This window comes from Tympanuchus pallidicinctus, unplaced genomic scaffold (assembly GCF_026119805.1).
Source record: "Tympanuchus pallidicinctus isolate F22 unplaced genomic scaffold, pur_lepc_1.0 scaffold30, whole genome shotgun sequence".
NCBI lineage: Eukaryota > Metazoa > Chordata > Aves > Galliformes > Phasianidae > Tympanuchus > Tympanuchus pallidicinctus.
The window spans coordinates 4,645,573-4,671,478 of NW_026294748.1; the positions used below are offsets into that span (position 1 = coordinate 4,645,573).

At 41.1% G+C, this 25,906-nt stretch overlaps 1 protein-coding gene across 5 annotated transcripts in view; it reads left to right on the top strand.

Moving 5' to 3' along the window:
• ZBTB44 (zinc finger and BTB domain containing 44) overlaps positions 1-24,366 on the top strand; it is a 37,504-nt gene extending 13,138 nt beyond the window's left edge. Inside the window, exons 2-6 of one of the 5 annotated variants that reach the window (XM_052697545.1) lie at positions 4,843-5,912; positions 9,106-9,190; positions 14,336-14,445; positions 16,748-17,048; positions 18,223-24,366. In XM_052697545.1, coding sequence (XP_052553505.1) covers positions 4,862-5,912; positions 9,106-9,190; positions 14,336-14,445; positions 16,748-17,048; positions 18,223-18,505 — 1,830 coding nt within the window. In that variant the 5' untranslated portion in view covers positions 4,843-4,861 and the 3' untranslated portion in view covers positions 18,506-24,366. Of the gene's footprint in view, positions 1-4,842; positions 5,913-8,772; positions 9,030-9,105; positions 9,191-14,281; positions 14,446-16,747; positions 17,049-18,222 lie in introns of those variants that run through there. The other 4 variants (XM_052697546.1, XM_052697543.1, XM_052697544.1 and 1 more) reach the window with 4 other exon arrangements.
• Positions 24,367-25,906: the final 1,540 nt, after the last annotated feature.

Genomic DNA, 25,906 nt, shown 5'->3' on the forward strand with positions numbered 1-25,906 from the left:
TAGGTCCTTTGTGCAGATACAATTTGAAGTATCCTGGAGGAAATTGGAGTTCTGAACCACTGCATGCTTCTCGGGATGGTTCATTTCCCTGGTCCGTGTGCCTGCTGCAGCTAAAGGTTACAGGTTTGCATTCCGCAGATTCCAGCACACCAAAGCGAACGCTGCACATTGACGTAATTTTGAGCAGAGAAACCTTGTGTTTGTCTTCTTTTTTTTTTTTCATAAGTACCGTTAGACTTGGCAGCGTGAGGTTGAGTTCAAGCTAGGTTTACTGACCTAAAATACTGTTTGAAAGTTTAGAAAGCACTCTTGATTCTTTGGAAGTGAGAACAGTTTGTGATCTGCAGCCAGCAAGCAAGGCAAGATTTGTAATGGGGATAGTACCTTGCAATAGGCCAGCTGGCTTTGCTGGGAGAAACAGATGTGTGTTTAGATACGTGAGTGTTTCAAGTCGCAAATAAGAACAGCAAACTTGTAATTAAGTACACACTAGGGCAGTTGTTCAATTTCAATTACAACCATCATTGTACTAACCAGTTAGACACTGAGGGTGAATGGGATGCCTGTACTGTGTAGCAGGGTGGGATGTTGACTGGTAATGTTTATTTTGCCTCTGTATCTTAGCCAGATGCTATCTCTGGGACATAGAAGAAGTAGAGAAGAGGTGTGCTGTGAAAGTTGGGTTAACAGATTGTTTCTTTAGCTAAAGGTGTAGTTGGGCTTTGTTCTTCGTCCAGCCATTTATCCCCACAGAAGACCCCTGGGCTGCTGCTGCTCTGCAGGAGGTGGTGCTGCAGCAGTGTCCAAGAAGCACTGTGCAAAGAGCAAATCTCCCAAAAGGTGACTGTAGTGATCCCATTTACAGCGTGATGTCAGAGGTGAGTGAATGTGCCTGAGGGATCAGGGAGCAGGAGGGCAGGAATTTCCTACGGTTATTTTGGCACTAAAAACGTGACATCTACATCTCTGAAGTTTGTTGGTTTTAGTAGCCAGAAAAGTGGTGGTTCTGTAAGAGTCTGCATGTTGGGACATAAAGTTTAAAGGTGGGCACTAAAACTTATGTCGTGCCTGTTGTGATGTAGCTAAGTCAGAAATTGAATGGAACAGCTCTTTGAGTGCACTACACTGACTGTTCCAAAGGAAGAACAAGATCATTATTGGTAAGTGTTTTAAAGACAGTGATTTGAGTGGTAGCACTGCTCAGGAGGTGAATAAGAAGCTATGTTCTGGCTGTGTGGAAGCAGTCAGATCACCTAAGATTTTTGAAGTCTGTTAGAGTTTCTTTTCCCTTTATGCAGCACAGTGTATACTTACACATTTACTGTTCCTAAGCACAGAAGCGTGCCACACATTTAATCGTTGTCACAAAATAGTGTGCTTGAATTGATAATGTGCTAAAACTTATTGTGTGCTGACCATGACTGAGTACAGATGAGCTGTTACTTTGAGCAGCTTAGAGGCAGGGTCTACGTGAATGCTTGTAGGATTAAAAGCAAATCAAGTCTGAATTAACATTCAAACTAATTGTACAAAGTCTTTGGTACTGCAGCACTTGCCTTCAAACTGCTTGTGCCTCATAGTGGCTAACATTCCCTTCTCTTTGGAAGTCCTGAAACGCTCTTGTTTGAATTCTCTCCTTGTCTTGGGGTCGGTGCTTGGGCAAGACTTGTGAATTCCCACTATGAGCAAGCTCCCTGGAACAGCCGTTCTCTCCAACTGTGAGAGTCTGAGCAGAGTTAAAAACAACTCAGATGCACACTGAAGTGTCCCACTGAGAATATTTTACTTCTGAAACGTATCTTTAAATTTCTTTGTGTCTGTCTTGACCTTTGAAATGCTGTGCTGTGGTGTGGGGCAAGGCAAGATGTGTGTGCATGGGGACTGGGAGGAGGAGCTGTGCTGTCATCAGCTGCAAGGGAAAAGCAGGCTGCTGTTTCTTTGACACCAGGAGTCCATCCCTGCTGGTGGAATTGCCAGTGGTGTATGACTCAAGGACAAATGGTGACTTTTCAACTGCAACCCATGTATCACTTTATTTACGTGCCTTAATCTCCAGCCCTGAAGGTTCCCAGTGCACTGCGTGTTTAGTTTGTTTATGGTTCTTAATAGCTTCTGAATGTAGCATCCCACACCTCAGGATCTAACTGCTGCTGTCAGGTGTATCTAATAATTGATAGTGTGACCAAAAAAAAGTGTCACTTTGAAATGGCAATCCACAGATGTCAGACTTGAGGTGAAGTTGTTGTCTCAGCCCTTTACTCGCTTGACATACTCTCATGACTATGATTTACTGCAGTTATAAAAGTGCCCTCTGCAACTAAAAGATTAAAAAGGAGAATTGAACCCCTCTATGACCTGTCTGAGCTTTAGCATGCCCATCTTTTCATGTGAAAAATACTTTCATCTTGTTTAAATTACCTTCTAAAAAAATTTGACGTTTTCACTAGCTTCTTAGCTCCAAATAACTGATGCTGTTTCCCCTTCCCAGCCCACCTCTTCTGATTGTTCTGAAAATAACATGCATATACATACAGCATCCTTTGGCAGCACTGCAGCCTGTGTAGGAGCCACTTGTTTGAATGGTGGCGTGTCAGAGGAGCGAGGGCAAAGTCAGCTACAGAAGCGACTTAACAGAGCACTGTCCCGTGTTCACAGCCGGCACCCTGCTCCTGTAATAAATGCAGATGAATTTATTGCACATCACTGCCTTCCGCTATTTTGTTTAAAATTCTGTAACCAGATCAAGGTCAAGGAAGCAAAAGATGAAAGGGAAAGGAAGCCTGAAGAAGGGAGAGGCGGGCAGGAAGGGGAAGCAGGAGCAATGGTTTGAGGGGAGTCCGGAGGAGGTGAGCAGAATAGAGCTCTCAGATGGGAGGGATGAGCATTACTCATTCAGATGAATGGAGAAGGAAGATGCTGGTTGGTCTTCCAGGCATTTAAGAAGTGAGAGAATCGCTTGTTTTTCTCCTGGTTTGCCATTATGTATTGGTGCTATTTCCAAACGCCATATCTGCTGTCGGTTGTCCTTGTGCACGTGTTCATCTTTTCAAACCCAGTTCCTGAACGGTGGTTCTGGGATTCTGAGGTGCCAACGTGTTGCTGTAGCTACTCAGGAATTCAGAAGGAATGGTATCCTAAGGCCGTTCTAGAATATGCTGTTACAAGATTTTACTGCAGAGTTTTGGTCTGAGATCAATTAAATATGATTTTCATTTGGTTCGTGCTGGAGATCAAACAGTCTGGATCTTCAGATGCCTCTTGAGGTCAATATGTTTTCTTTGACTGAGGAGTGTTTTGCTTGTGCTTAACTTCTTCTTTTGCAGTAGTGTGAAATTTCATTTCAAATCCTAATGACATCTATAGTTTCACTCAGGCTTTATATATATAAAGTGCTGGTCTATTCTCTAGAATAGCTATTTTTCCTCTATGTGAGAGGGTTTGCAGTATCAAAAGAAACAAGAAGCCCTGTAGAACAGGGTTGGCTCTGACAGCTGCCATTTAAATACGCGCTGAGATTTGTGGTAAGTTGTTCCCAACTTGCAGTGCTCTTTGTATCTAAAAAGCTTCACACGAGCAGTTTGCAAAAGTGATGCAGCTTTGTATACGTGTAAGGGAAAAGCAAAAGATGATGTGAGTAAGCTGACTGACTCCAGGAAATAATCAGATCCAATTATGTTACTGATGTTCAACCACCAACTTTACCAGATGATGTTTCTGTATCATGTTAATTGCGTGAGTCACATAGAACACAGAAGACTGCATGGAAGCTTGGGGGCCTTAAGAAGGTATAACATTACAGCTTGTTTTTCCTTTACAGTGGAATAACTCAGAAACAGTTTGAGTGAACATATGAACTTAGTTAAGGTTGGACTTGGTTCTTTTGTATATGTTCTATTCTCTGCTAGCTGGGACAGCTTTGGTGGCCACAGCTGTTCCCATGTAGGGGCAGGAGATGTCTAGGCATGCTGCACCTAGCATGGCACAGTGTTTTTCTGTATCACAGAGGAAGTCGTGGATCAGCTTCATCAAAGAGGCACTGTGGTTTGGGAAACCAATGCAGCCTTAAAACCCTGCCAGACAGTGGGGCATACGGTCCCTTCTGGTCCTTGAGGACATTGCCCAAATCCCATGCATGTGCTTCTACACATCGAAGAGAATTGGTCCCTAAGAAGGCAGTTTGTTGGGTTTTTTTGGTAAGAAAGTTGCTCTCCTTGTTTATTTTTCACATGCATAAAGCAGCAGTAAGCAATCAGTACCTGCAGTACAGCAGTAAAGCAGAGCTATTGGCAACAATTATTTCATGTTTATTAGCTTGAACTCTGCCCTCTGAAAATTCATGCTGTAGTTTCTCTGAAACTCTTTTGCTATTAAATGCCTTCACTGGGATGTTTGCCTGCTCCTTCACACTTGTAAGTGGACCAATAAAATGTCTGTTCTGCTTAAAAGAATGATTTGACAAATTCTCCCAGGCTTAAGGGCTGTGAGCAATGGTTTCCTGAATCCACAAAATAAAAATAGGGATTTTTAACACAGGTGATGGTTTCCAAGATGCTTTCTTTTTGGTGCTGGGTACTGCTGTTTCTCTCAGCTGTGCTCAGAGTTTGTTTTGACTGGACAGTAGCAGAAATGTGGAAGATGATATTAGTGATAGACTGCAAATAATTTTGTCTGCGTTTTTGCAAATTGCAAGGAAGTAATTGCATTTCTGTGGAGTTAATCCACTATACAGTCTGGATCTTAAAAGAAACAACGACCCTAGAGTATGCTGGTGAATTTTCTGCATGCAGTCTTATAAACTTCTGCTTCCAGAAATGAAAGTGACAGCTCTTGTCTTTGTTTTAGGCTACCCGTGATCTCTCATATGTGGAAAGAACGCTGGCAGAAAGGTGTAAAAATGGGTGTTAAAACATTCACTCATAATTCCCCTGCTCACAGTCAGGAGATGCTTGGAAAGCTAAACATGCTTCGCAACGATGGACATTTCTGTGACATCACCATTCGTGTCCAGGACAAAATCTTCAGGGCTCACAAGGTGGTGTTGGCAGCCTGCAGTGACTTCTTCCGTTCCAAACTCGTTGGTCAAGCAGAAGACGAGAGCAAGAGTGTGCTGGACCTGCACCACGTGACAGTGACTGGTTTTATTCCTCTTCTGGAGTACGCTTACACAGCAACGTTGTCCATTAACACAGAAAACATCATTGACGTGCTGGCAGCAGCCAGCTATATGCAAATGTTCAGTGTTGCTAGCACATGCTCAGAGTTCATGAAGTCGAGCATTCTATGGAATACGCCCAACAGCCAGCAAGAGAAAGTGCTCGATGCAGGACAGGAGAGTAATGCAAACTGCAATTTTACTTCTCGAGATGGCAGCCTTTCTCCAGTTTCATCTGAATGCAGTGTGGTGGAAAGAGCCATTCCTGTTTGCAGAGAGTCGCGAAGAAAGCGCAAAAGCTACATAGTTATGTCTCCTGAGAGCCCTGTCAAGTGCAACACACAAACAAGTTCCCCCCAAGTGCTGAATCCTTCGACTTCTTACCCAGAGTCCAGAAATCAGCCCGTAGATTCCTCCTTAGCTTTTCCGTGGACTTTTCCTTTTGGAATTGATCGAAGGCTTCAGTCTGAGAAAGTGAAGCAGGTGGAGAACTCTAGGACTTTGGACATGCCTGGGCCCTCGGAGTCAAACAGGAGAATTGCAGATTACGTGACGTGTGAGAGCACAAAAGCCAATTCGCCCCTGGTGATCGAAGAAGACGTGCGTGTCAAAGTGGAAAGGTTAAGTGATGAGGAGGTTCATGAGGAAGTGTCACAGCCTGTAAGCGCATCCCAGAGCTCCCTGAGCGACCAGCAGACAGTCCCAGGAAGCGAGCAAGTTCAGGAGGATCTCCTGATCAGCCCACAGTCGTCCTCTATAGGTATGAGGATATATATAACCATTGCTGGGGTTAGGTATATGTGCAGGTAGATAGTGCATGTATAATAGTGATAATCGTGAGGTTATGGGGGGAAGTCTGCTGAAGTTCAAGTTTTACTGTATTTTTCATCTATTTAATGTTACATATAAACCATGGTGGGAGTATGGGACGTACAGCTCTGGAAATAACTGTGAAGCACAGCTGAGGTAAGCCTGGTGGTAGACCTCTTGATTATTCAGAAGAGATTGATAACCCCATTTTACCTCTGGTTGCTTGACTGCAGAAACAGAAATCTTGTTTGCGGTGGTATCGCAAGGCATGAGCTCAGTTAAATTGTATCACCAAGTTTGAAAGGCTTATGGCTTATAGCCACAGAGGGACAGAATGGTTCTTTGCATCAGACGTGAAATCTCATGTAGTCATGACAGAGAGCCTTTGTAAGAAGATTTGCAAAATAAGTGGTGAAACACTGTCATCTTAATGTCCCAGACGAAGGCAAAACCACACAGTCATAATATTGAGTATCTTTCCATTTCTCTGGGATTCTGTTCTCAAATTGCTTCTTCAAATACAGCCAATTGCTGTGAGAAACCTTTTTCCATGAAGGACAATTTGAAGCTAGTCTTGAGTTACTGTAATAATCTTTTTTTCTCTTCGCACAGCATGCATTGAATGGCTATTAGTAGGTCAGAAGGCAAGCATTTTGCAATATAACCAGTTTAATTGCCAAAATTCTGCCCAAGCCAGCTATTTTGCCTTCAGTTAAGTGGCTTGACCTGTGTTTGGTAGAGTTTGTTTACTGATGTTTAATAAAGCCTATTTTATTAGAAAACCATAAGGGTGCAGAATGTGCTGGTCTGCCTCATCCAAGTAATGTTTACATGAAAGGCTATGTCAGTTAATTAAAATAAACTAGAATAAAGTAAATAAATGTAGCCTGCATAAATTCTTTTCTTTGGGCAGCGCTGCGCTGCGGTGCGTTCTCTGCAGGAAGTGGAGCTGAGCATTCTAGGCTTGTCTGTGTTGTTAAAGTAGCTCAGGTAATACTGACTAAAAAGAAATGAAAATATCCTCCCTCTGTGCCATCCTTCAGGGCTTCATCTTGATTCTGCTCATCAGTTTATGTAGCTCTTGTGTTGACGTTTGAGGTCAGTAATGCTTTTTCAACTCAGAGTGTTTTATTAACTGCAGTGAGTGCTGTTAACCTTCTCTGAGGAGCAGATTTAAGCTTAGAATTGCTAATTCTTTGTATGTAGCCTGACAAAATAACGCATAGATTAAAATCTAAAAGAAAGTTTGCTCAATGGATAGTTTCCAGGAAAAGTGATCTTCGTTCACAAACACATTTTGTTTGACTCAGCTGTTCACTCACTGTAGGAGGAGCACAGAATAGACCTCACCAGGCCCAAGTGATCAGAGATGCAAATTATTGCATCAACATAATTGTACTGTGACAGACAAAATAGAACAAGCACAAATGATGATTAGGTGAAGTTAAAAATAGTGTATCGAGTGAAAGGAGGGGATTTTACTAACTAGAAATATCTTATCCAGGAGCTTGAAAGAATAAACAAGGTAGAATTTCTAGGCTACAAAAAATCCTGTGAAACACAGCCAGGCACCTTGCTGTACCTTGCTCTTGCTGAGAATTGCTTCAGCTGTTTTTCTCATCTCTGAAATGATTTCAGTTGACAAGCAGCTTTACATATCCATCTTAAAAGGTGTCTGATTTGGAGCCACAATTGTTTCATGGAAATCTTGCATTTTCTGTTTCCTATCCTAGGGTTTGTACCACTGTACATGTAGCTGACCTCAGTTTGTACAGTATGGAGTGGAGGATCTCAGGCCTTAGTGATGATGATGTTTAAGGTTAAAATGTCTGCTATTGGGGTTATCAGTACAGCATGCTCTTCTTTAAAGGGCTACGTAGAGATACGGGATGCTAACCAGCCCTAAATCTTCAATGTGCAAGTCTCTACTTTGTCTTTGAATGGTTGAATTAATATTTAGCAGCCTTTGCATAATATTATTAACTGTCCTGAGAACAGTTTTTATTCACATTTGCTTACAAGAGAAGCAGCGCTGTCACAGTTTGCATGTATCAGATATATGATAAGGCGTGCTTTGTAGCTCAGAAAGCACTTTTTACCTCCTGAAGATGTATTTCTTCATGCAGTAATAGAAAGAACAGTAAATGGAGGCAGCAAGATATGTTAAAGTACAGCTTTCTCCTTTCTCAACGAATTCTCTTTGTATAATTGCATATATTTATCTCAGTGCTTTATAATGCATTTGTGAAAGTATTCTTGCCTTTCTGATATTGCAGAAAGCTCTTCTTTTGCTCTTTGGGCAATTTCAAGAATTACTCATTTGCAATTTGTTGTATTTGGAGGCACTTTATAATACAGAAGATGTGAAGCGGGGCCTTGATAAATAAGTCATTATAGCAACAGTAATAGCTATGCCTGAGAAGATACTTTCATAACTCATTAGCACAGTTTCCATTGGAGAGGTGAAGGCATAAAATCAAACCTATGAGGAACTGGGATTATTCTTCAGTCGACTTAGTTAAGCATAGCATGGGAAAGAAGGATAAATCAAAATGGAATTAACTGTTGTAACTGCATAGATTGCATACTGCAGAATTTCCCAAATATTGTTTGTCAGCTCATAGGAAAATTAAAAGAAACTGATTGTACAAGTGTTATTTTGAAACTGCTGGAGATGCATGTTTCCTCCCATCCTCCTTTCAGTAGCCCCAAGAAGGTTTGGGTTGCAAAAGCCTTGTAAAGTAACAGGACTGAGCTCCACTGCTCATGAACTCTTGAGAGCAGTTGAAATCTACCCTATGGGTGAAAGCAACATTTCTACTTCGCTCTGTTAGTACTGGATGTGTTTTATAAACTCTGGCTGCATTTAACATAGATTCTTTTCGTTTTCTAGGTGTGCCAAATATTTGCCCTTTATTGAGTTGTCCATTTACTAGATAAGCTGTGCGGAGGAGAAGTTGAAGTTGGAACACGTTGCTTCTCAGTTTTCTAAGTGATTTTCCCAAGATAATTTTAGTATCTCACCACCCAGGAAGCACTCACTCTCAGAGATTTGGCGAAGCAAGCTGTATGTGTATTTACCTCCCCCCTCAGCCCTTTTTGAACACATATTTGCATTAAGTCGCCCTTTTTTCTTTGCCTAGGCTCAATGGATGAGGGGGTGACGGAGGGATTACCCACACTGCAGAGCACCTCTGGCGCCAACGCTCATGCGGATGACGATGATCGGTATGTAGCAATGCAGTGTGCAAACTGTTCTGCAGCGAGTGCTGTGTTGTAATGAACCTACCCAGCCCTAATCCCAGAATGTTCAGCTGTCTGTACGTACGCTTCTCTGCGTTGATCAAAGTACAATCAGTGCCTGAAGGATCAGATGCTTTAGAAGAACGTAGGTGATGAAAGTCAGAGTTTGTTTACTTGTTGCTTTTCATTTCCTGTCTATTTCCAGGCTGCACTGGTGAAGACAGATATTCATGTTTTTGCTGTTTCTTAATCGCTGCTCTATATTAATAAATAATAATACAGAGATCTTTATTGTGAGGCAGGTATGGTTGTTGCATGTGTGCTGAAGCTGACGTAAGGCCACAAAAACAACAAAATGGAATAGCTGGTTGTGGCTGCCTCAGACCTTTCTGTTGTCATAAAACACAAAGCAGGCAGGGCAACCTTGTCGTTTTTTTCCCCAAACTTTCACTGTAGCTCTTTACCAAGATGCTTCATATATTCAGCAACATTTTGCTGTGTGGAGATGGGTGATTTATTGTGGGAATCCCTTGTAAGGGCAGAACTCAGACAGGTCTGTTCAGCAGAAGATGTATGGTGGCCTTGCTGGAGCCAAGCGGTGCACCTGCAGTTGACTTGCAAGGCTGTGCTCATTATTTCTTTGCTTTTGTCATGTGTGTCAGGTGTGGTGCATAGATGGCTGCTCCATGTCTAAGCAAAAGTTTTAAAATATTGACAAGCTAGCTTTTGCATAGTGTTTTGTTAGACAAGTTGATCTGAGAAGTGCCAACCTCTGGGAGTTGTTCCAGAAACTGTGTCAAGTGAAACTCCATGGAGATGACTATGAAGAGCTGCGTTTTCATAGCTCTAAAATCTTCCCTGCCATTTCCATCTAAAACTGTCTCATTGTAGGATTAAATCTGAAGGGAAAATAACTGCCTTGAAATGATTGTGTACGACAGAAGATTGTATGGATCTGCTAGAAAACCTCACTGTAAATAAATACCCAACGCCTGGGGTTTGAATTGGAGGAACACGTTGCCTTCATTAGAGCTAATCTCAGTTTTTTGAGGCTGATTTTAAATTACAAAATCGAGTGACGTATTTTCAGCAATGACTTATTTTGGAAATTTCCCATCAAATTATAGAACTTCCATGCAAACTGAGTGGAAAAATTGAAAATATATAAAATCCTTTTAACAATGAGAATTTCTGTCAACGCTTTCATGCAGACAAGGAAAGAGTGCTTAGCAGAGATTATGGCCAAGTTTGAAACAAACTGATCTCAGAATATCAGAACCATCATAAAAATGAACACGTTACACATTGCTTCTATTAAAAAAAAAAAGAAAAATTGGTAGTTTTTCTGGGAATTTATGAAAATGTTAGACTCAGAACTAAGGTTTCCTGTCCAGTTAAATGAGTGAAATGATGCTTTCAAGTCGTAAGACATTTTCTTTCACATGCCTGTGTGTATAATGCCTGTTAGGCTGGGCAGTGCGTTCTGATAAGCAGTGACAGCCATTCAAGCACTGCACTTTTGAATTCTTGTTTCAAGCACAGGATGAGCACATCAGCAGTGAATGCAGCTGTCAGTCACTGTGCAGCAATTGGGATGCACAGGTTGGGGTGCATTAAATGAGGCACTCATTAATAGGATCCCAACAAAATGAAAGCATTCTTGATGAGCAGGTCACATGTAAGTGTGGTCAGTTTAACAGGCATGCAGGGATCTGTTAAGTATGAAAATCACCATTTCACACTGATTTCTGTTACGTTCTTTCCCTGGTATTTCACCTTTGGATTCTGACACACTTTTCTGACAGCTTCGTAGCACAGCTTTGGCTGGTTTAACTGTTAGTCTCTATATCACGTTCATGGCTGCATTTAAAAAGAGGTTGCAAAGACAAGATCTCTAACATCCAATATAAAGAGAGCCTCCATTTGCCTAAAACACTTGTTGTTTACAAGCAGAGGACATTTTTAGGCTCACCAAGCATTCTGGCATTTACATTTGCCAGTGTTTAGTTCTACATCATTGAAGGTATGTGTAATCTGTGGGTGAAAAGGGGAAAAACTTGCAAGTAGCATTTTGTGTCCAGCTTTGTATACATCTGAGAGAGAAATTCTCTCAGATGTTAGAAAAATCTCAACTAATAAGTGCTTCATTTGTCACAAATACAGAGTCATGAGAAATTGAGTGTATACGAGGAAAAAGAAGCAGGGAAGGGACATTATGACTGTGTTAAAATGTAATTTCTTTGTTGTGCTAAGGTGGACAGTTATGTCACCAAAAGATATTTCAGCCTGCTTACAATTTTAGAATGGCCTCGGACGTGCCAGTCACTGGTAGCTGCAGAGCCTGTTATCTGCTCTGACCAGCCTTTCTCATTATGAATTTTTAATGTAGAAAACCAAATCTTTATTTCAAATTTCTTCCAGGGAGATTGTCCCATAGCACAGCTCCTTTCAGTTTTAATCGCAGAGAACCTGGCACCATTACAGGCTTTGAAGATGAGCTGGCCTGAGAAAGCTGGAAACAAAAGGAGAGCTGTGGTTCCCAATTTCTGCCCTTGTTTGAGTGTCTCCCTAGAAAGCATGAGGAGCACAGTGTACTTTGCCTCTTGACAAGCCCACAGTGCAGGAAATGAGGGAGGAAGGACCTGAGAAATGTGCGACCAGAAAATGAAGTTCTCTGTAAGGCATTTTAAATATTGCTGCAAATAACGCAGTGTAATTCTTAGTTGAACACTCTAACATGTATATATCTGTATGTACATCTAAGGCCAGGAGCTTCTAGCCTATCCAGAGTCCCTTCAGCAGTTCTGTGCATCACAGCTGTAACTTCTGTTGCCACATATTAGCTTACATTTTAACTGTGAATTCTCCAGTTAGCTGAGGGCAAGGAAACCTTTTCTGAAGGGATTTATCCCTTAGCCAAGCGTTGTGATATTTCTCAAATACCATCTGAGTAAACTCGGTTCTTTGTCTAATGATCTGCTCACAAAGGGAAGCAGGAGTGCCAGAGTTTATGGCAGAAATTTAGTTAGGCAAATCAGAACCTATGTTTGAATATAACTTCATCTGTTGCAGGTGCATGTGAGGCATCTTTTTTGGTCCCCTAAGTGGCAGGCCCCGTTCTGTCAGATGCAGGATATGAGCTGGTAACTTCCTTCGTGAAAGTTTCCCCCTTAGCAAAGGTCAGCAAGTTTGCCAGCATCTATCTTTTCCACAGCTCTTTAGGACCCAATTATGTATAAAAAAAAAGTATAGGGCAGTAAAATTGCTTGTCCAGTTTCCAAACATTGGTACAGCTCTCAGCAGGCTTCTAATAATAGGATGGGCAGTGGGTTTTCATAGCAGAAGTCTGCTGTAGATAGGCAGCTTAAGCCTGTTTGGATGACTCTCCAGGACTCATTTTGGGTCCACTTTGGCCCATTTGTGGTGCCTGCTCAGCACTAACTGAACACGTGGTCAGGCTGTGGCCAGAGCTGTGCTGCTGCACCTGGTTTGTGCTGCCTGGTACCAGCTTTTCCATTAGCATGGGTGAGAGAAACCTGTTAGGATAATATTATCAGCATGCAGGAAGAAAATTCTATAAATGTTTGTATAAATCCCAATGTTAACTTTTCTTAGGGCAAGTATTATTCCAGTTCCATATGAGGCCAGAAATTGTTGATTTTATAGACTATAGATGCTAAACGTCTGCAGTAGACTCTTACCTGTGTATATCAAGCAGTGCTTGATGCCCTCTCGCCAGATAAATATTTCATCTGGAACTTTTGCTGCTGAGACCCATAATTTGCACCCAGAATGCAGATACTTGGTTCTTGAAGTTCTGTTGGCATTTACTTCCAAAGTAAATACAGTGAAGGTGTTGATTTCAAAGATGTTATCACAATGCTTATCCTCCTGTGCTAATCTGGTCTGCATATATTTATTGTGTATTTGTCTATTTGTATTCCTTTTGGAATTCCTGTTGGAAGTCCAGAAATACAACCCTACCTAGAAACCAACAAAGTGGGCTTGAGGTGGATGTCCCAGCCAAAGGATTTGTGCAGTTAGGGAGACCTTCTGACTGTCTTCAGCAGGAGACATTGTTGTCCTTCTTCCACCTTGCATTTAAGACATTAGGGTTTAGTAAAATTGCATTGCTCTGCCCCTGGTAATTGTGACTTGCAGGTGAGATTCAGGGTCAGAGCGGATTCCTGCTGCCAGTGACATCTGATCTGCCCTCAGGCTGTGAGCAAGCTGAAATGTCTATTTTGACCAAAAAAAAAAAGAAAACAAAAGGTAGACCTTAGTGCTCAGGAAAGGGAAATCCCAGGTAAGTACAAATTCCCATTGTTATTCTGTTTATACCCGCAGAGATGTTTTTATTTCTTTGTGCCCTTTGGTGAAGCAATTGCATTGCCAGAGGACTTGGATTATAACACTTAAACAGTTTGCAGCTAGAGGCTGCGTAGGAGCAATTAGTCTTAAATGAATTACTTTGGAAGTTAAATTGTTCTGTTATTATAGTCTGCATGCTGGTTTTTTCAGCACAATGCTTGAGGTATTCTGATAGAGCTGATTGAATCAGATAAGAAAAAGTATTGATGAATTAGATTAATATTTTAAATTTAGGGCTGTGTAATTGTAGATGCTAATGTTTGTTCATGGAACGTGAATTGAAATGGAAATGAATTGGCTTTAATTTCCTTTGTAAATGTCACTGAAGCTGCAAAATAAACCTTTTCTTTCCCATTTACTCAGTTCTTTAAATTCTTCCTCAGGGACTTCTGACTGGTTGTAAATCATCAATCTGCATGATAAAATGCCCACGCCAGAAAATTGCATTCAGCTAGTGTTGAAACCTGTTGTGAAAAAGAAAAAACACAAACCATTCTGTCTGTTCAGTGAATATAAAATTCAGGATGCAGGTCAGACACAGCTGTAGAGAGGAAGAGGTTTGCCATGTAAATATAGATCTCGACAGGAATGCAGAGGGCCAGTCTTTTTTTCCTTCTAATATGCTCGAGGTTCAGATTTCCACAGACATGGCTTCTAATTTTTTTCCCTAGCTTGCTTGTAAATCAGTGAATTTTTTCTTTGTAGTTTGGAGAACGTTCAGTATCCCTACCAACTCTACATTGCTCCTTCTACCAGCAGCACAGAGAGACCCAGCCCAAATGGTCCAGATAGACCTTTTCAGTGTCCAACCTGCGGGGTCCGGTTCACTCGCATTCAGAACTTAAAACAACACATGCTTATCCACTCAGGTAAGGAATGGTGCTATTTCCAATAATTACTAATTCACAGACGTGCAGACGTTGGCTCACAATGCCACAAATGCAGGAATACAATTCCTTTTTAATCACGTGCCAGGTGCAAGAGAACTGATTTCAGAAAGATTGGGTAGCGAGGTCTCACCGAGTGCTTGTTCTGATACATAGATCTGACTGATGGATAATCAGCATTTGTGTGGACTGAAAAAAAATGTGCTTGGAAGTCATCAGAATAAGTTCTTCTCGCAGGAAAGATTGCAGATGAAACCTCACAGTATATTTGGCTTTTTTTATTATATTGAAGAAGTGATGTAGATTGAAATTCTTCTTCTTGGAGACCGTAATTGTCTGCTGTGTTTCGGAGGAGAATTGCAGCCATTAGAAAATATGTCACCTTGTGTCTTTGCATTGAAGAATGTCGTGGTTTTGGATCTGAGTTTTTGGAGAAATTGTGATTGAACTGGTTTGATAATGAATTCAGTTTCTACAGATAATACAGGCATGAAATGGTTTGTACAAGTGCCTCTTCTGACTCTTGATCCCAAAGTAGTTGCACCCATTTTCAATTCTCACCGAAGTATGAACTCCTAATGTCTTTGCTATCAGTATTTTTCAAGACTTTTCAGTGGTACCCAGCAAGAACATGGACATTTTAGTGAATGGAGGGAATATTAAGGAATTATTATAGCTGAGCACTAACTAAGCTTAACAGTTCAGCATCTAATAGTTTGAGATTGACTCTTACCTGCACTCAGATGCTGTACCAGTTTTAGGCAGAGCACCCGCAAAGGTCGAGGCATAAATTCTTCACTGTCAGCAGTTCTTTGTCAAATGCCTTCAAGCAAAATGGCCATAATGTGTTCAGGCCAGCAGTAAAAACACATCTAGTATTTAAAAAAGCAAACTGTATGGATGTATCAGTTGCAAAATCATCCAAAGGAGGTTGCTAAAGTTGTAGCTGATGGAAGAAAGCTTCAGCAAAGCATCTCTGGCAGATCTGTCGATTGGCTGCCCCCGGGTGAGAATATGAGAAGAGATTACTCTTGTAGAGTAATTATTGTGCAAAATGTGCAAAATAAGTTCCCACACCGTGGAAGTGTTAGAAGTGTTTTCACATGAGCAAAGTGGATGAAGAGATTTTGCTCAGACTATCTGAGGAAATAGGTGCCCGTGAAGAGTATGCGAGCATGAAAAGCTCCACCAGACGATATTCTAGAATATTAACTTGTTTTCACATGCTTAACGAGGAGTTTCAGTGTAACCTTAACTACAGCTTTCTCTGTGTAAAAGCCCCAATTAAAAGTTCAGCTCTCACTTTGAACATAACGAAAGCAGAGTGAAAGACCAGTGGAATTAACAGCCTGGACTGATGCACATTCAGCCCTTTGAAAAAATCTTCTTTATTCCTTGACAGCCCTATTATGAATAGAGCTCCGTATTCCAGATTCTTGGCCTCATGTTTGGATTTCCACACTTTCTGGAGTTCAGACTCTTTATTTAACTTTTTGGTGATTCAGTCTTTTATGTTGTAATAGTTCTGTTTGGGTGTGATTACATACTCTCAGGCGCTGCAGCATGTTGCAGAGCTCATATGTTTTGGGGTTTTATTAGTGCCTATAATAAATGAAAACTGAACGGGTAACAGAATGACTAAATTAAAGCAAGAAAAAAGGCAAAGCATGAACTTAAACCGTCTTAAAGAGTTGTCTGTCATGCAAGGTTGCTGAAAATTCTTGTATATAAGGGTTCCCACACAATATAAAGGCTGCTGCTTTACTTTTTTTATCACCATTCCTGCTGCATTACAGGGGGAACCCTGTACACAATGTCCCCCCTGCCAGAACACTGCTCTGAGGCCAGAGGCGGCAAGAAAAAGACATTGCAATTAGGGGTAGTCTGATAATTGCATTGTTGGGAGCCAGTCTGGCACAAGAATCTCCCAAGATCAAAAGAATTGAAAGATGTTTCGAGATGACAGCTGCATCAGATCCTTTCTGGCTGTGGTTCAGCTCCTTAATCATAGTCTAATCCATGGAAACTTACGCTCATTTTAAGCTGTGAGGAAGAAGAAATGTAAGCATTAAAGATGGGTTACATAATTATGAAATAACAGCAGCTGGTTCTGAAAAATGGCAGCTCTGTGCTAATTGTTTTGCCATTTGAAAGTTAACAGGAGCGCTTCTTCCTGAATGGGCGCCTCGCTGCGGCTGGGCGCTGCTGCTGTGCTTCCACCGCGAGAAATCTGCAAGGATTTTGCCATGCCAAAAGCTGAACGTTTGCTGCTCTCTTTTTGCAGGCATTAAACCATTTCAGTGTGACCGCTGTGGGAAAAAGTTCACCCGAGCTTACTCGCTCAAGATGCATCGCCTGAAGCACGAAGGTAAACGCTGTTTCCGGTGCCAGATATGTAGTGCCACTTTCACTTCCTTCGGGGAATATAAACACCACATGCGGGTTTCCCGGCACATTATCCGCAAGCCTCGGATTTACGAGTGCAAAACATGCGGCGCCATGTTCACCAACTCTGGAAATTTAATCGTTCACCTGCGGAGCTTGAACCATGAAGCATCAGAGCTAGCAAACTACTTCCAGAGCAGGTGAGGTGCACAGCAAAAACCTAACAGGGAAACTTGCTGCTTTTTTTTCTTTTTTTCCCCCCTCTCTTTTTTTTTTTTCCCCTATTTCCTTTTTTTCCTAAATCATCTTTTCCTGCTTGCAGGGCAGCCTGCTGTGCCTCTCATCAGGTTGCCAGCTAATTTGAGTCACATTCATTCTTGCACCACTATCTGTTATATCTGATCTGTTTTACAGTGTGTGAACTTCATAGGAGGGCACTGGAGAACCCAGTGATATGCAGAAACTGCTTCTGGGCTACTTCATTTATATTTTCAGTTGTATCTGTGGGCAGGCTAATGGAGTTAAGCCATTCTGTACTGTCTGTGGAGCGCTGTATGTGATTTAATATTCAAAACGTTGTCCACAGACTGTTTGCTTACGTAGAGAATAGACTTGTGACTTCATTTGAAGTGTTTGCTTTAATATGGTGGATATTGTGGAAAGATTGCATTGACTTCATACCTTTTTAGTTTTCTAGCTAACTTATTGCTAAATGATCAGAATAACAGAATGTGGTGTCTTTAAATAGTTGTAGAACTGCTGTCCATGAAGGAGTAAGTTGGTGTGGATCAGAGAAGGAAATGAAATTTGGCTTTGCTCAAGCTCGTGTGATTTGTGTGCCCATCACAGAACACTGTTGCAATTGGCAACCTGCCTGTACTGCCAGCAGAAGCTTTGCTTCCTCACCTCGTGCTTCTTTTACAGCCTGTCCGCTCTGAGTGCTGCTGTTTCTTGGGTGGATCTTATCTCAGGGGTGGAAAAGGCCCACATCTTTGCCAGCGCTGAACTGATTTTTGTTTCTGTTTTGAATGGTTGAGTGTTCCCTTTTGTCGATGAGGTTTTCAGTGCCATGTGATGTTCCGATCGTTAACTTTCTTTCTCATCAAGGTGATGCAGTCTAAATCAGAAGTTTTCTGTGCTGGAAATAGGGGTGCACAACGATGACAAAGAGATGTTGTTGACTATTTTTTTCTGTGTGTTTAAATGAGAACTGGGTGCTTAGTGAGGTGTGCTGCTGTGAAGATCTGAGAACAGAGTGAAGCAAGTATCTCTTCTCTGTGCAGCTTGTATAATGTAACTGATACAAAGAAACTGATACCTCCAGTGTTTGTGCTAGAAGTGACATTTCTCTTCTGTCCTTTGCCCCTCTTCTAGTGACTTCCTAGTACCGGACTACTTAAACCAGGAACAAGAAGAGACCCTCGGGCAGTATGAGCTAGGGGAGCATGGCTTTGAAAGCAACTCTTCTGTCCAAATGCCTGTCATTTCACAGGTCTCGTCAACTCAGAATTGTGAAAGCACTTTCCCCTTGGGGTCTCTGGGTGGGTTGGCAGAGAAGGAAGAAGATGTGCCAGAGCAGCCAAAGACTAACGCCACTGCTGAGGCAACTGCAGGTGACCCTCCAAAACCGGAGCTGTCATCTATTACTATTGAATAATTCATGGTTTGGTTTCATTTTTGTTCTTTGGAAAGTGCCTGTGTTTGGTCCTGTACATTTTAATTTAATTTTTTTAAACGAAAGTGGGGAGATTTTCCCTTTTTACTTTGTAAGCTACGCTTTAAACAGGAAACTGCAACAGATGTTACATTATTTTTCATGACTGAATGATCACTTCTGTGAAAATATTTAAGACTGAATGCACAAAAAGATCTTGTCAAAACATCATGGAAGCTGTGATACACTTCTAAAGAAGAACAACTGATTCAGATCACTTTAACTATTTCTTCTTCCACAGTTAGAACAGCTCATTAAGTTTCTCTTGCTTCTGCAGACCCTCTGGTTAAGGGAAAGAAATCAGAGGGAACCTTTTTAAAATGACAAACAACAGGATGTGTTGGAAATCATTACTGAGCAGCTTTGACTAGTTTTGAGTGGATGCTTTAATCTTCTGCATTAAAAAAGTGGCGTTTCCTATCTCTGTGCCTGCTGTTTTTCAAAGCGCTTACTGCGACCCCTTTGTTGGCAACGTAAGCATTTTTGAAACTAGCAGACACACACTTTTAAAAAACACATTGTCCCTTTTCATCTCAGATAAATGGTTTTGACAAACCAAGCAATGTCACGCCAGGTATTCCTTCTCCTTATATTTCAGTCCTTTTAGAAACATCTCAAATAGCCGCTCTGGATTTGCCAGTCTGAGGTTGGGCATGGAAATACTATGGTCAGGAAAATTCTGTGGTGTGCAGTGAAGTGAGGAGGTCAGAGGGGTGTAAGACCATGCACGCCTGACTGATGTCTCATGACTGTATCTTTCTGTAGAAGGGAAACCGTGTGTGAAAATGAAGGTTTTCCCAAACTGAAATTCTGAAATCTTGGCCGGATTGCTTGCAGTTCTGGTCACTTCTTCCTATCATGCATACTGTATTCTACTAGTCTCCAAAACCTAACTAAAGGGAATTTACAGATGGGGAAAATAAATGGGCTCTCTTCTGCGTTACTGCACATTTTTTGTTTATACATATGCATGTATGGTTTCTCAAATTTTTATTAGGCTTGTTTGGGACAAAACAAGCAATTTATTCCCTTCAGAGGCCAACTTTCTAACCCAACAAGGGGTTGTTTACAAAAAGCCTATATAGCAGTGATGGATTGTTCCTATTTCAAAACATTCTAAATCCTTGCCAATTCAGCTTATTAAAGGCCATTACTCCAGCTATATACACAGCTCAAGTAAGCAATAAATTGTGAAAGATTTGCAATTTCATTTTTTCCATATTTAGAAAAAGCCGCAAATTTAGGGTATGGGATTTTCAGAGCAGCGATTCTTGTTTTGTTGAGGCTGTTTGGGTTATGGTACTGCTTTGAAAGCTGAATTAGGAAACACATTAGGAGGTTTTTGATTTATTTTTTTTATTGCTTCTGAAGTTAACTCGGTGTTTGATGCCAAATGCCTGTCGCCTACAGATGATGTGCTGAGAGAGTAGGTATTACTTGGCCTTTGTATTCCAAAGGCATGATACGCTCCCTCAGTTTTGAATCTTGATTTTAAGTTATTGTTTTCTGTCTGGATTTGCTTTATGCAAACACGAGGAGGAAAAGCTGATAGGAAGGGGTGCTCCTGAAGAAACAGAGGACACAAAAGTCGTATTATATTGCGCCATCAGTTTGTGTTCAGTTAGCTTAGGCAGCTGATACTCTGTAGGTCTGGGTTGTTTCTACTGATAGCCTGCTTTTGTAAGGAATAATAGCCTGTTGCCCTTTGGAAAGAACTTAGAGTTTCATTGTCTTCAGCAGTTTTTCTCCACTCTGGGTTAAGTACAAAATACACATTTTAGTTAAATAAAGTGAAAACGGTTGGAATTTAAATCCTTTCCATGTTACTGAAGTTTCCCTACCAAATCCATAGAGTGTTTTATAAATATGCTGCAAAGGAGTTCTCTGCTACAGTTCAGTCTTGTTGTCTACCTTTGTGAGGTCTTCCTAAAAGGGCTTGAAGGAGAAATAGTCTTTTGTGATGCTGTGCTACCAGTCGGTCCGGTGTCTTTTTGGTGGGCTGAATTTAAAGACCAATTCTCTTCCACTTCTGATTTCTATAACTGAAAAGCCAGTGAGACAAGAAAATGCCTTTTGATGAGTTTTATCTTGACTTATAGGGCTATGACACTGAACTCAAATAAAGGATTTTCTTTTGTGTAGTAAGTGTTACTCATCTTTCCAGGTCCGTGAGATTCCTTTGTGATTCATGCAGTAAAATTGTACTCACACAGAAACAGTTCCAGACTGTACAGGTGTAACATTCAGTGGTCAGGTGCAGATGGACATAAACTTCTGTTAGAATCTGGTAATTTTCACCCACTGGATCTTTTGTTAATGTGTCTGTTGGTGAGGAGATGTGCAAACACAGAACAGACGTATCTGGATACTGGATTTTTAGAAGTCATAACTTTGTGTCAGAAGGCAGACTGCTTTCTGAATACCAAAGAGAAGTGAAAAAGAGTTTAAAAAGCACCCCGCTACCTTTGTAGTTCTAATCTGTTCTTCCTTGAGAAGAAATGAGTTAACACTTTGGGACAAGGCAAGCCGTGGGTTTCATTTTTCATTGCACAGTGTTACACATTATCTTTTCATCCCTGTAATATCTGTGTAACATCTGTTTTGGTTTGGTTTGTTTTTGTCACTTTTCAGTCTGATTCCACTGCAGGGGCAGTAGAGTTCTTAGAGGGTTTGTTTGGTTTAGGATTAGGCATTTTTTGTTAGTTTTCCCATTTGTGTTTCTTGCTACTGTCTCTTTTCTCCGTAGAGCATAAATTAAACACAAATATCCTTTTTATTTTTCCTCCCTAACTTGTTGGAAATGTTCAGTTCTTTGGAATACTGGTGTTCTTCACGGGACAGATGTAAAAATGTAGAACATCTTAAAACAAGTTCTGTTGCTAAAACTTGGATTCCAAATTGAGCGAGATAGATATCTAAACTAGAAGAAACTTGTCTGATGCTGCACCTGGGCTTAATCAGAAAGCTTCCTTCCATACGTTATCTGAGTGTCTTGAACTGCGTTTTTATCCTTTCCCCCCCCTACCCTCAAGTTCCTTGGTTTGCATTTATCTTTCTACTTGACCGGCATCACAGAACAGTTGAGACTGAAAGGGACCCCTGGAAATCATGTGGTCCAAGACCCCATGCTCAAAGCAGGGTAGGTGAGGTTTTGAATATCTCCGAAGAAGAAACCCTGTGTCTCCTCTGGGCAATCTGTTCTGGTGTTTGACCACCCTCACCTTAGTAGAATTTTTCTCATGTTTAAATGGAATTTCTAGTATTTCAGCTTGTGCCCACTGAGAAAGGTCTGGCTCCATCTTCACAGCCTTTTATCCAGTAGCTGTACACGTGGGTAAGATCCTCCAGAGCTTCCTATTCTTTGGGCAAACCAGTCCCAGCTCTCTCTCAGCATGCACTGTGAGATGCTCCAATCCCTTCATCGTCTTGAGATCTTCAGATGGATACATGCTACCCATTGCAGTAGTTTCTGCCGTGATGAATAGCCTCCAAATTCACTCACAAAGTGATGCAAATGTGTTACTTCTGCATGTCCTTCTCCTATGCAGCACCATTCTTTTCACCCAGTGGAAAATCCTCTCCTCACCCATTTATTTGCAAGTTGAGTGCCTTCACTACTGCAGAACTAGCAAGAATCTGCCGCATGCTCGGGTCCCAGACTCTTGGGGTTTCTGTATGGGGCCTTTCTCCCTTGCATATTGTGCATATGAGCAGTATGTCTAATGAGAAAAACAAGAAAGCAGTGGGATGTTTTTTTCTCTGCCTCAATGTGGTTTTTTGGGAGAGGGGATAAAATTCAGCAGCTCTCTATTTCCCTGCAAAGAGTGGAAGAAAAATGAATGCTATTTTAGCTGTGTGGGAGATTTGGCCAAGTTGTAAGGGTTTGTTTTGTTTCTTGATGCAGATACATAGCACAAGTCCCCTGGAGATCCATGGGATTGCCTTCACATTCAGCAAATTAAGCTCCCCATCAGAACTGCTTGTCACTTTTCTTGCACCACGTGTGATATGTGTTCTTCTTGGTTTGTCTCGCTGCTGTTTGAGTTCAGTTGTCAGGCTCACAGATAGTGTAGTCACGTCTCTCATACTGAGAGATTAGTAGACTAGGTTATTGAAAATGGTTCTGGGTTCACATGTATTTGAGTCTAAAAGGTGTGAATTTAAACTTTTTTAAAAAGTACTAGCTGCCAATGCAGTAAGATATATTTTGTAAGACTATGATCCCTATATATCCTTTACAGGATAAAATTTTATTGTTTTTAAGCTATGGTTTAAAGTTTTTATATGAGGGCTTCAAGTCGCTTCTTGGTTGCTGGCTTTCCCCTCCAGCCCCAGGATGTAAGAGCATTGAGACTATTGCCAGTCTCTCTCTGAGACACACCAGGAAGCATTTTATATGCAAATAGAACGGGAGCTTTGTGCACCCTGCAGGGATGGAGAAAATGCAGATGTGGGAGCACCTGTTGCTCCTGGATCCATTGCAACTTCCACACCATCAGAAAATGGAAAATAGCTAATTTTCATTCAGATGGATTAAGTTCGAGTTTTGCGTACAAGGTGAAACCCATCTTTGGAGGGTTCTCCTCTCCAGTGATGGACATAATAAATTCCATAGCATCTGGATGGCAGATGAAAGTGTTCAAGGCCAGACTGTGCCTCAGCCACATCGGAGGTCCCTCGTAGGTGGACTCGTTTCAAAGTATTTGAGGAAATGTACCATAAAAAACAAATGTGAATTTCTTTTAATGCAACAGTACTTAACTGCTCTGGGTTTTTGTTAACTCAATATGTGCTATCACAGTAATTCAGTGTCCCACAGGTCTCAACTACAAATCTGGCTGCACTAAAACAAAGTCGAATCGGTTTCTGGTGCTGCCAGCCTGTGTGGCAACTGTACCTACAGTCTTCCTGAGGGTTGCTGATGTCCCCAGAGGAGTGATTTTGTTTAACCATTCGTTTAGCTGGTGCATGCTTTTGATATTCTGACTTATAGCCCTGGCTACACAAACTTCTTGGACGGCTTCTTTGCCCTGTACCTGCAGTGCCTTCACTCTAGGTGCTGCTCTGTGGTGAAACCCTGAAGAGGGAAAGAGTAAAGCTGGAGGAAAAATGTGAATTAAATTATTGTTGGGCTTCTTTGTGCATTTTAGTAACAGTGAAACCCCCTTAACTGTGCCAGTCTCCAGTCACCAGCCGTATATCCAGTCGTCATCTCATCCACAGTACAGCTTCTCTTGTTGATGCTGGCCACAGCTAGATTACTTGGCATGTTTATTGACTTAACAGACTTGGTTTTTGGTTTTGGTTTTGTTTTTTAATGTATACGATGTTTAAATACACTTCACATTTTATATACTACTATCTGGCTATTAGTATTTTTCAGGAACCATAGTTCTTGGTGGCTATATATATTTTTGTGACTTTTTTTGTAAACTAAGTGCCGTTTCAACGTTGCAATCATTTTTAGAGTTATTGTAATCAATGTGAATATCATGTTTTTTCAAATCTGTTCTGAGCCTGTAGTGTTTGCTTTGTGATCATATGTGTAATGTATATATTCTGTATAGTTACATTGTATTGAAATACTAGCTTGTTTGATATAAGAAAAGTATGTATTGGATACCTTTTTGCTAGCCTGGTTGTTTAATCTTTAAAAAAAAATGTTCTAAAATGCAAAAAAAATTATCCAAACTGGTCCCATTATAGGTCAAAATTAAGGGGGGAGAAAAAACTAGTTTTGAGTGTCTTTGGATAGAAACATGAAGCTAAGATTTTTCATTAAAATATTAATGTTTTATGGAGTATATCTTTGTTTTGTGTCATTCTTTAACTACATCAACATTTGTCTTAAAATGCAGAAGACTTTGGTCAAAAGGTGCAGATCTGTTACTTCAGTTACGTTCTCTTACAACTTTTGTTTATCATTCATCTCCAAACAGCTGAATATGAGGAAGAACTCACTATTGTTCAAGCTGTCCTTAGAGGGAAGGTGGTTTGAAATAAAGTAAACATTAAGATATGATTGAAGAAGTTACATAAGTGAAGAGTATTAAGAATAAAGTACGTGTTGTTGTTTAATTTTCCACTGTATATTACATTTCCTTTTGTTCATGTTCTCTTTTAGGCTGTATTCTGCAAAAGCAGTGGGGCCGTCTTCTGAATAGGGTTTTATTGATGGAAAGCCAGCCAAGAATGAGCCCAACCAAATTAGTCAAAGCAGAAGATGTTTAGAAAGGACAGTGGGCAGTCATCGTGATCACAGCCATGAGCTGCAAAGCAGTCCTGAAACAGCCTAGAGTTGTGGGACATAAAATACACCTCTGCCATCTCTGGCAACCCTTGCAATTAAATTAATTTGCCTCGTCCAGATCCACCTGTCTGACCGAGTAGGGATGCTAGCTGGATCAGCTCATAGGTAGGGCACAGGTAGGAAAATGGACATTTTAATTACTTGGCTGAAATGATTATAACTCTGCTCAGTAACCTGTATGAATAACATGCAGATTGACATGATTAATACACTAGGAGTCAGCATCTGATGTGGGAAGTGGGGGGGAAAAAAAAAGAAAAGCATTCCACTGCACAGCATAAGCAGTCACAGTGAACCTTGGGTAGAGGAGGTTGAGAGTAAATTCCAAGTTCTTGTGTTCCTGAGGACCTTGCGTAGGGACTGAAGTATTTTATCAAAAGCATAATTGGAAGAGGGAATGTATCTGGGGAAAGCTTTGGAGAGAATTACGGGTTGAAATGTAAAGGCTTTGACTCCATTGGTCTCCCTCAAAAGAAAGAATCCAGTCGCTTTGAAGACTGTCAGACTACAGTTAGGAATAAGCAGTGATGTTTAGCAGACCATTACAAATCTAAAGCCTGTATGACTGTATATGAATATATAGCCATAAAGCTGAGGCGAGACTGTGAGAATGCTTGCCTTTGATGGATATCAAGCTTCAGCCTTGTGACTGAAGTGGATTTTTGCAAAGCACAGCCATATGTTTAGGTTTGGTATGAAACATCATTTAGAGATCCTTAGCAAAGCAAATGTACACTATCAAAGTTTTTCTGTGGCTTACTTACAGCATTTAAGCATTTTATTCCTGACAGTAATGAAGTACCATTTCTTTTGCACAGAGGAGAGCGGCTGAGATGAGATTGAATTCATAGCTACTGAGAATGTAGTATAGCAGGGAAGAGCTCTCCAGGGCTTACTGCACCATTCCTACATATGTGATATCCTGGTGAAAATGAAGCTGCTAAGAGGAACCTGGCTTGGATCATATATAAAGCATTTTTCACAAGCTGCCTGTGCGTGCAGCATCTCCAGAGTACTGAACATAAGTCTGTCAT